Source organism: Pristiophorus japonicus, chromosome 11, assembly GCF_044704955.1.
Source record: "Pristiophorus japonicus isolate sPriJap1 chromosome 11, sPriJap1.hap1, whole genome shotgun sequence".
In the NCBI taxonomy this organism is placed as follows: Eukaryota; Metazoa; Chordata; class Chondrichthyes; family Pristiophoridae; genus Pristiophorus; species Pristiophorus japonicus.
Window position 1 is genome coordinate 73,563,049 of NC_091987.1, and position 11,160 is coordinate 73,574,208.

An 11,160-nucleotide genomic window follows, 5' to 3' on the forward strand; every position below is an offset into this window, starting at 1 on the left:
ATAGATTCAGAACAGATCTGGCAGCTCAAAACTGAGCACCATGTGGGCCATCAGCAGCAGTAGAATTGTATTCCACCACAATCTGTGACCTCATGGCCCGGCATATCCCTCACTCTACCATTACCATCAAGCCAGGGGATCAACCCTGGTTCAATGAGGAGTGCAGAAGAGCCAGGAGCAACACCAGGCAAACCTAAAAATAAAGTGCCAACCTGGGGAAGCTGCAACACAGGACCCACATGCATGCTAAACAGCAGAAGCAGCATGCTAAACAGCGCTAAGTGATCTCGCAATCAACAAATCAAATCAAAGCGCTGCAGTCCTGCCACATCCAGTCGTGAATGGTGGTGGACAATTAAACAACTAACGGGAGGAGGAGGCTCCGTGAATATCCCCATCTTCAGCCAGAAGTGCTGAGTGAATGATCCCTATTGGCCTCTTCCTGAGATCCCCACTATCTCAGAAGCCAGTCTTCAGCCAATTCGACTAACTCCACGTGATATCAAGAAATGGTTGAGCGCACTGGATACAGCAAAGGCTATGGGCCCCGACAACATCCCGGCTGTCGTGCTGAAGGCTTGTGCTCCAGAACTAGCCACACCTCTAGCCAAGCTGTCCAGTACAGCTACAACACTGGCATCTACCCAACAATATGCAAAATTGCCCAGATATGTCCAGTCCACAAAAAGCAGGACAAATCCAATCTGGCTGATTACCAACCCATTAGTCTTCTCTCAATCATCAGTAAAGAATACTCTTCACTTGCCTGGATGACTGCAACTCCAACAACACTCAAGCAGCTCGGCACCATCCAGGACAAAGCAGCCTGCTTGATTTGCACCCCATCCACCACCTTAAACATTCACTCCCTCCACCACTGGCACACCGTGGTTGCAGTGTGTACCATATGATGCACTGCAGCAACTCGCCAAGGCTTCTTTGAGAGCACCTCCCAAACCCGCGACCTCTACCATCTAGAAGGACAAGGGCAGCAGGCACATGGGAACACCATCACCTGCAAGTTTTCCTCCAAGTCATACACCTCCCTGATTTGGAAGTATATCGCTGTTCCTTCATCGTCACTGGGTCAAAATTCTGTAACTCCCTTCTTAACAGCACTGTGGGAGTACTTTCACAGGGACTGCAGTGGTTTTAGAAGATGGCTCACTCCCATCTTAAGGGCAATAAAGGATGGGGCAATAACTGCTGGCCTTCCCAGCACCGCACACATCCCAGGAACGAATAAAGAAAAATCCTGGCACTTGGAGTGAGATATGCTCCACACAGTTTTTAGATCGATGGCTTTTTGTGATCTAGGACACTTTTTTTTAAATCTTGAAGTAAAATGTGGAAATATGTAAGGATAGAACTAATAATAATAACTTTTATTTATATAGCACCTTTAACGTAGTAAAACTAGTAGCAAGGGCAGCGAGAAAGGGGGTAGGTTTAGGCAATTGAACCTGGATTCAATGAATCCTAAATTGAAGTGTGGTTCAAATCTGGCAAAAGTAAAATGAGGATCTGAAATTCAGCAGGGGAAAACTAGATCTGAGGATAAATTTTCAGTTTGTGCTCCTAGCAGAGCCTTACCTCTGCAAGTGGATATTGGGGAATTATAGGCATAGCCCACAGTGTTCATTTATTCAATATAATAGACAAAATCACGTCCAGCACCTGTGTCCTTTCCTGATGTGTTTTCCTGGAAGGCAAGGCTGTGTGTGAGGAGCATATCAGTGGAGAATTTATCCGGTAATAATAGGAACCACTTTAGAGTCTGATTCTGGACAAGAGTAAGATATCCTCAATTGAGTTTGATAGCATGGTAAATTCTCAAAACAGCATTCCGCCAACAAAGCTTCTAACAACTCTTTCAAATGCTGTTGCAGAGATGGTAAAAGCAAGTCACCTGCCCTCTGCAGAGACTGATGCAGGGTCTTCGGAGACTTGGGAGGAAATTAAAAAAAAAATAAAGAATGTTAAATTAGGAGAGTGGTGAAAATTGCTTCTTTGACTAGTTTATTACACCAAATAACAAAATATTACTTTTCCTTTATTAATAAAAGATCAGTAACTCAGTTAGATGTACCAACCTAAATTGTGATTTTTAACATGTCAGCTGGGCTGCTATTTGGGTGCCTTCCAGCAATGCTGCATCCATGCAAGAGCGGAGGGTGAGGGACAGGGGGTGTAGACATGGCATTGCTTTCCCTGTATCACTATAATGCACCCTCTTAATTTTGATGGTCAGTACACGAGGACTCACAGCATGCAATGTCCCATTGTCTTGCATAGAAATTAAAATTGGTATTTAAAAAGGGAGCTAAAAATAGAAAATGTAACTTAATTATTTCAGTACTTTCACAATCAACATTGTTCATTTTGTCACTCTCTTATGTAGCGGTGCAGTACCTAACGAGCTTTGGTGCAACACTGGTAGACCTGCACATCCCAGAGTTGGAGGAGACACAAGTTTCTCATGTTATCTGTATTCTGAGTGAAATACGACAATTCTTGCACATAGATTTTAATAATCAATGCAACAAGATGGTAAGGAAATAATTGGATGCTTATGTTTAATGGAAAGAATACCCTTCATTACTTAATTCCTGCTACTGATTAATTCACCTACATAGTAAAAAGTATATTTCAAAGTAAATTATTTTTACACTCCCTTGGCATCTTTAATCCCTCTGGGGAGATAGAAAGTAGTATCCTATCAGCAGGTGTTGTACGAAGGTGTTTGTTGCTGCTGGCTGTAATCCTGTAGCAAGGACATTTTAAAGATGCAAGTTGTTACTGTTACTTTAAACCAAAAAGGGGCCTTCCTGTGTTTTGATGTCCATCTTGAACATTGGTAAGATATTTTTTGTGCATGTTTTTATAATATAAAAGCCGGCATGGGCTCGATGGGCTGAATTGCCTCCTTCTGCATTGAAACCATTCTATGATTCTAAAACAATATTTATCTTGGTTTGGAGTCTATTGTTATCCTCTGTCGATAACTCATTGTTGATTACTAGTGCCAGTTTTTAACCTTTTTAGTTTTGCTTTATCTATAAGACCACCTATTTCCACCTCCGTAATATTGCCCATCTCCGCCCTTGCCTCAGCATTCGCTGCTGAAGACCTCATCCATGCTTTTACTTCTAGACTTGACTAGTCCAACCCACTCCTGGCTGACCTCTCACACTCTACCCTGAGTAAACAAGAGGTGATCCAAAACGCGACTGCCTGGGTCCTAACTCGCACCAAGACCTGCTCACCCATCACTGCTGTGCTCACTGACCTACATTGGCTTTCGGTTAAGTAATGCCTCGGTTTCAAAATTCTCATCCTTATTTTCAAATCCCTCCATAGTCTCGCTCCTCCCTATCTCTGTAATCTTCTCCAGCCCCACAACTCCCCGAGATGTCTGCTCTTCTTTAATTTTGCCCTCCTGAGCATCCCTGATTATAATCGCTCGACCATTGGCGGCCGTGGCTTCTGTTGCCTAGGCCCCAAGCTCTGGAACTCCCTGCCTAAACCTCTCTGCCTCTCTTTCCTCCAAGACACTCCTTAAAACATACCTCTTTGACTAAGCTTTTGGTCACCTGCGCTAACTTCTACTTATGGGCTCAGTGTCAACATTTTTTCGCATAATACTCCTGTGAAGTGCCTTGGTACATTTCACTACATTAAAAGTGCTATATAAATACAAGTTGTTATAGGATTGTAATCATGACCCCTCAGGATTAAAAAAAAACTTTTCGTGCAATGGTTATTTAATGAAGTAAGATGGTAAACATTTTACCAGAATTTATTTTATCATTCCTGACTAGAAGTAATTTACCTGCCGATATTTTTAATCATTTCATCTACATGGTAAAATTTGATATAAATAACTTTGGGTATTTCTGGCATTTTCTATTTCAGATTCCAGCATCCACTGTAATTTGCTTTTATATGATAGGAGAGTATGTAGCTTAGTAAATCGGCATCAGAAGATCGCAAGATAATTACAGATGAAGGCGGCTATTTGGCCCGTCTTAATTCCTGCATCCAGAATGACCCTAAAGGTCCCCACCACAGCATCAAATTGTTTTTTAATGAGACCGGTGTTCTTGCATCCACTGCTCTATCCAGGAGTTCAGTCCATTTGTTGATTTATTTTTTGAGTAATTTCTCAAATTGTCTTAATATCAGTCCTAAGTTTGTCATTTATTAGTTTGAACTTCTGGCCCCTTATCTTACGCATTAAAAAATGTTAAAAATTGAACAGCTACAAAGAATTTGAATAGTCTCAAACAAGTGCATGTGTCCCATTTATCACAGTCTATCTTTAATTACAGAATGCACTCCCTCACCCTCTCACACAGAAATATCAAGAAAATTAAAATGCAAGCCTTTGCAAGGGTTCAATAAACAAATTTTTACTTTTTCTGCAGCACTTTTTAAAATGGCCGAGTACCAATGTTTACTTCAGACTGCTCCAACGCGCACGCGCAGGGTTGCCGGCACGAAAAAAAACTCATTTAAATTGTACCTGCCCCCTCCTAACAAAATTGGCGCAAGTGGTAGGCTCCGCCCCCTGTGCGCCGCGCCAAGTAGATATCGAGCTGCAAAGCGCTCAAGAATAGCGCGTTTTTTTTCAGGCGCCGTTTTCGGCGCGAAAAACGGGCACCCAGCTCAGAGGGGCGCCTGTTTGGTCGCGTGTGGAAACTTGGGGCCATAAAAACTGTTCAAAGTAGGATAGCTGACACGCAAAAACACAAATACTAACTTTACTTTTTTGTAACTTTATTCTCTGCCTGAGAGTTTTTCTTCTTTTTCCTCCTGATAGCTTTGGTGCTTGTCGCATTGGAAGTTGCATGTACAAATTTAGATCTTGTCAGTGCATGTCGGAACACCAACATATGGTATGGCATCTCTTGGCCCATATCCGTCTCTCTGTTGTTGACACTAACACTTGAAAGGCGTTACAGCTATATTAGTTTCTTATCCGCATGTGATTGTCATAGCTACAATACCAATTTTACCTTACTTTGGAGTTCACTGCAAAGCATGTTTTATCTTAATCTATACCATCAATATGTTTTTTCTTACAGAATCTAGATACTCGTGCAACTTTAGCTCTTGCTTCTAAATTCACAGCCCTTGATTACATACAGGTATGTAACTATTCATAAATAGAAGTCTCTCTTGCAAAATGAGTATTTTGTCTTTAAATCCCTAATTCTACCTCTTTTCCCCCTCACCCCACTCCCCCCATAGTTCTCCTGGGAGCTGCTCACAGCCAAGCAGTTTCCCTTACCTGGGTAGTTGAGTGTACACTGTCTCATTTCTGCTGTCAGTGCTGGTCCTTGATTGGCTGACTGAAGGTACATTTACAGCAAAGAAAGTCCATTATTCTCTTAACTGGCTATTAAGTAACCAAGCTCTGTGCAGTTCACAGGAGGCATAACTTCATATTTAAAAATGCTCACAACCTGACATCCATTTGGGAATCTCACTGTGCAGCTATAACACCAGAGAATAATATTTCAGGGTGGATTTGAGATGTAGTATAAGAATAAAAACATCCCAATAATGGATAATCAAGGTGCTATAGGGAGGGTGGAACTTATTACAATCACCATAACTAAAGAAGTAGTACTCTGTAAAATAATGGGACTAAAGGTGGACAAGAGTCCTGGACCTGATGGCTTGCATCTTAGGATCTTAAAAGAAGTGGCTGCAGAGATAGTGGATGCATTGGTTGTAATCTACCTAAATTCCCTGGATTCTGGGGCGGTCCCGGGGATTGGAAAACCGCAAATGTTATGCCTCTATTTTTTTTTAAAAAAGGAGGCAGACAGAAAGCAGGAAACCAGTTTGCCTAACATCTGTCATTGGGAAAATGCTGGAGTCCATTATCAAGGAAGCAGTAGTAGGACATTTGGAAAAGCATGATTCAATCAAGCAGAGTCAACATGGTTTTCTGAAAGGGAAATCATGTTTGACAAATTTGCTGGAGTTCTTTGAGGATGTAAGGAGCAGGGTGGATAAGGGGGGAACCAGTGGATGTGGTGTATTTGGATTTCTAGAAGGCATTCGATAAGGTGCCACATAAAAGGTTACTGCACAAGATAAAAGTTCACGGGGTTGGGGGTAATATATTAGCATGGATAGAGGATTGGCTAACTAACAGAAAACAGAGAGTTGGGATAAATGAGTCATTTTCTGGTTGGCAAACAGTAACTAGTGGGGTGCCGCAGGGATCGGTGCTGGGGCCACAACTATTTACAATCTATATTAATGACTTGAATGAAGGGACTGAGTGTAATGTAGCCAAGTTTGCTGATACAAAGATGGGTGGGAGAGAAAATTGTGAGGAGGACACAAAAAATCTGCAAAGGGGTGTAGACAGGCTAAATGAGTGGGCAAAAAATTGCCAGCTGGAGTATAATGTAGGAAAATGTGAGGTTATCCACTATGGCAGGAAAAACAGAAATGCAAATTATAATTTAAATGGAGAAAAATTGCAAAGTGCTGCAATACAGAGGGACCTAGGGGTCCTTGTGCATGAAACACAAAAAGTTAGTGTGCGGGTACAGCAAGTAATCAGGAAGGCAAATTAAATGTGGGCCTTTATTACTGCTACAACTGTACAGAGTATTGGTGAGGCCACACCTAGAGTTCTGCATACAGTTTTGGTCTCCGTATTTAAGGAAGGATATTTGTGCATTGGAGACTGTTCAGAGAAGGTTCATTAGGTTGGTTCCAGAGATGAGGGAGTTGACTTATGAAGATAGGTTGGGCCTTATGCATTGGAGTTCAGAAGAATGAGAGGTGACCTTATCGAAATGTATAAGATAATGAGGGGCTTGACAAGGTGGATGCAGAGAGGATATTTCCACTCATAGGGGAAACTAAAACTAGGGGGCATAGTCTCAGAATAAGAGCCCGCCCATTTAAAACTGAGATGAGGAGGAATTTCTTCTGAGGGTTGTAAATCTGTGGAATTCTCTGCCCCAGAGAGCTGTGGAGGCTGGGTCATTGAATATATAGAAGGCAGAGATAGACACATTTTTGAATGATAAGTGAATAAAGGGTTATGGGGAGCAGGCAGGGAAGTGGAGCTGAGTCCATGATCAGATCAGCCATGATCTTATATGGTGGAGCAGGCTCGAGGGACCAAATGGCCTACTCCTGCTCCTATTTCTTATGTTATGATAACTTTAGTATAAGGATCTCTGTTTACATCTCTCCATGCCTATTCCATTTGTCTTGTTCTGCAGCTTTCTGATAAGCCCAAATGTGCATCTTTCCCTTCAGTGAAAGACAGACTCTTAAACTGTCATTTTCTTCTTGTATCTTGCACTTCCTCACAGGCTAATCGTCAGCGATCACGGACTATGCAGTTCCTGAAAGAAATCTTCAATGATGTGCAATGCATCATCACACCAGGTAAGGCTATACTTTTGTCCAATGCAATGTCAAACTAAATAATAGATTAAATGAGGTATGTGCAAATCATTGTAATATAGATTCTCTAATCCAAGAATGTCCAAGCTTTTTGTCTTCATGGGCCACTTGGGTACGTAGCATTGAAGCCACAGGGATCACAAGTAAAGCAATGTTCCTGTTAATTTGATTATATCTTAAGGTGTGGATACTAACAGATCTTAATGTTCTGACTTGGGATTTATCCACCAATGAGCCAACAACACTAAGAGCACTCCTTTCCAGTTAGATATAATAGGGAAAAGCAACATATTGTAAAGTATATTATATAAGCTATGCTCACGTTATTAATTGAACAGATCCTATAATTTCCATTATATCACATTGTTAAGGATTTTACCATATTTATCTCTTCGCCTAGAGTCTGACATACTATGGATATCTGAAATGGTTCCCCGAAATAAACTTTAACCAATCTTGCTAATTTATAAGTGCTAATTTGCATTGCTAATGCATATTGTCCATTGAGTTAGATATAAAGAGCATAATGGAGGATATTGACCGAAACAAGGTTGAAATGTTTGGGATGATTCTCAAAGCCTTTACCATGTTCTTCACTGAATTCAGATAATGTCAATAAGCAGAATTTAAACATGTTTGGTCTAGATTTTTCTATGGTAACCTTGCCTAGGATTTTTAAGAAGCCATTCTGCTTGAATCCAAGAGTCAATTTGAAATGTCTGGAAGACAGCTGTTCCATCTATAATGACGAAAAAGAGGCAAATGTTACATTACTGGCTTCGAGAGACAGCATGAGAAAAGGAACCATTCAATTTGAAATTCCGAAGAGGAAAATTGGTTTGAGGCTTCCAGGAGATGGCTTAGATTAGAACAGACTCTCACAGTAGTGAGAAATATAAGACCAGAAACACTGTGTATTTAAAAGTTATTTACAAAGGCTTAGCTTATTACTTTAGAGTTGCAATCCTTTTATTGTTTTCCTCTCAGTTAGATGAAATGAATTCTACTGCAAATATATGGCACTTGTATAACTTTTTTGTTATTTAATAAATTCATATATTTAAATCTAAAATCAGGTCTGATATGATGTTTAGCCACTTTCAATGACTGGAGTGAGATCCTAAGGGACATAAAATAAATTCAAGAAACTTAAATAATTGCAAGGCAGGATTTGGCTGTTCATTATTTTGCACATATTTCTGAAATGTTACCTAGATCTTAAGTTTGGGATAGACACTTTCAAAGTAATGGAGCACTGGGACTTGCCCATGAAGCTGATCCAAGATGAGAACTGAAATAATCTGGAGTAAGAAAGAATAAAAGGACCCCAAAAAAAGACCAGAATTATTAGCCCCCTAATTTCTTGGTCCCCACTCACCCAAATTCTGTCAGCGCAAAGCAATCTGCCAGTTGAAAAATTACCCTTGTATTTCATAGTGGTTTTCTCCTGTATTACAAAATAAACTTTCTTTAATACTTCAGTAGTCATTGTGTTCAGTGGAGTGAAGGGTGTAATTGCTGCAAACTCAGTGTGCGAGAATGCGGGAACTTGAGACATGTTATGCTCATATTAGAGAAAATGAGGGAGTGCTGTGTCTGATGAGAAAGACAGCAGAGGAATCAATCGCAACTATAGTATTTAATATTTATTGTGAAGGTTGTTTGAGGTATAAAATATTTATCCTGATAAAGAAGAGACTGAAACAAGGTTGAAATGTTTGGGATAATTCTCAAAGCCTTTACCATGTTCTTTGCTGAATTCAGATAATGTCAATGAGCAGAATTTAAACATGTTGGGTCTAGATTTTTCTATGGTAACATTGCCTGGGATTTTTAAGAAGCTATTCTGTTTGAATCCGAGTCTGAGCTTTAGCATTACATCTAAGGTACGGGATTTCATTTTGAGTGTGTCCTGAATTGCTTGGTAATGCCACTCACAGGTAAGTAGTTAATCTGTTTGTGAATGATATTACTATAGAATAACATTGCATGCAATTTGGGACATATAAATCTGTTTGCCATAGATGGGGATTTGTTAGAAATGAGTATTTAGTAAGTGGTATTAGCAAATTTGTCACTGATTTTATGGCATAAAGTCTTCATTTGGTTAACCTATAGGCAGTTTTGTTAATTATGCTTTATATTTATATTGTTTTTGTGTCTGTTCCTAGCTATACCCTGTACTGCTCCGGCTTCTGAACCCTCCGACTTCAGAACAGGTTGCAGTGATTTTCGTACCATGTTCTGCACAATAAGGTAAAAATAGGGATTAATGGATAAGGATTTTGGAAAACCACAATTATAGATAGGAACATGAACTGATTTGCCAATAATTCTACAGATTCTGCAATTAAATAGAGTGCTGGCAGTACTGCATTGAAAGTACGGAGCTTTTCTCCCATCTGACTAAGTTCAGTGATGGTGTGGTCACCTTGTCTCTACCCTACTCCTCTGACACCGTTTCCTCCTTTTGCCCACTTTACCTTGTTCCATCCTCTTTCCTTTTAAAATCCTCATTGTTTACTGCCCTTCTCTGACTTTCTCAAAATTTGCTCCCTCACCCTCTGCACTGAGAGACTCCTCCTCATCCACACTGATTTCAATCACCAACTTGGTTCCCCATGCACTCTGTCCTCTGAATTTATTGCTCTCCCCGAGTCTCTCCCTCCATATAAACTCTCCTATCCATGGCAACCCACCCGGGACCATCTTTGACTTCCTTGTATCCCTCATTACCCACATCCATCTATCCTTTCAACCCCACTACCTTCTGCAACTGCGCCTGGGGGAAAAACTCTTCTTTCACATCATTAGCTACTGCATTTTCAAGCTCCTACTCCCTAGCCTTTGGAGCCTCATTTACCATGGTACCTCTGCATCTGTTGATTTGTTCAACAACTCCTGTCTGATAATATTAAAGAGGATGATTGAATGGGAAAAATGCAATCCTTGGGTACACCCAAATATTCACCACTCACCTATTTCTTCACTTATTTCATTCAAAATTATAGGGTGTATCTCCTTTGGTCCAAGTACCCTGTGGATAATTTATTATAAATATTTATTTTTCTTCTTTTACATATCCCTGGTCAGCTTGCAGTGGCATTTAGTCAGAATGTCTGCAAATCAGGCATTGTACACTGCAGTAGGATATGTGCATTATTCTGACGGTGTCTGGTGATCTATACATTGAATATCACCTCTCCCAGGCCTTCAAGTTCTTATTGAACCAAGAAGACGAACAATAAGTAGGAGTACACAGTAGACCAGAGCAGATGTACAAAAAAAAGTCCATAATCAAATTAGCATTACTTAGCTGTGGGAATTCTTTCTTTTAACTAGCTAATACACTTTATCTTTGCAGATATATGCAGCTTGCCAATTTGACAGGAATTCCCTCTCTCGTGGTTCCTGTCGGGTACAGCTCCTCCAGCCTACCCATAAACCTTCAGGTAATGTCGCATTCTCTCAATACTCATCTATTTATTCCTATCCAATCAAATTTTCATAATTCAAAATGGGCACAAATTCTTTTGGAACTATGATTTCATGAGAACTATGGTGCACAAATATCCACAATGTCTGTGCGCAAGGAAAAGATCTGGAATAATATTCACAAGAAAATTTCTGGTGGATTGGTAGAATTACAGCAAATTATGTAAGTTTCATAACATTATCAAATTTATGTTAATGATGCAGACCTTTCCCTCCAGT

At 40.3% G+C, this 11,160-nt stretch overlaps 1 protein-coding gene across 1 annotated transcript in view; it reads left to right on the plus strand.

The window, feature by feature from the left end:
• Nucleotides 1-11,160, plus strand: part of LOC139276081 (uncharacterized) — a 74,638-nt gene that overhangs the window by 59,517 nt on the left and 3,961 nt on the right. The window contains exons 15-19 of the mRNA XM_070893540.1: nucleotides 2,402-2,550; nucleotides 5,088-5,150; nucleotides 7,353-7,428; nucleotides 9,618-9,702; nucleotides 10,811-10,898. Of these exons, the coding sequence (XP_070749641.1) occupies nucleotides 2,402-2,550; nucleotides 5,088-5,150; nucleotides 7,353-7,428; nucleotides 9,618-9,702; nucleotides 10,811-10,898 (461 nt within the window). The remainder of the gene's footprint in view (nucleotides 1-2,401; nucleotides 2,551-5,087; nucleotides 5,151-7,352; nucleotides 7,429-9,617; nucleotides 9,703-10,810; nucleotides 10,899-11,160) is intronic.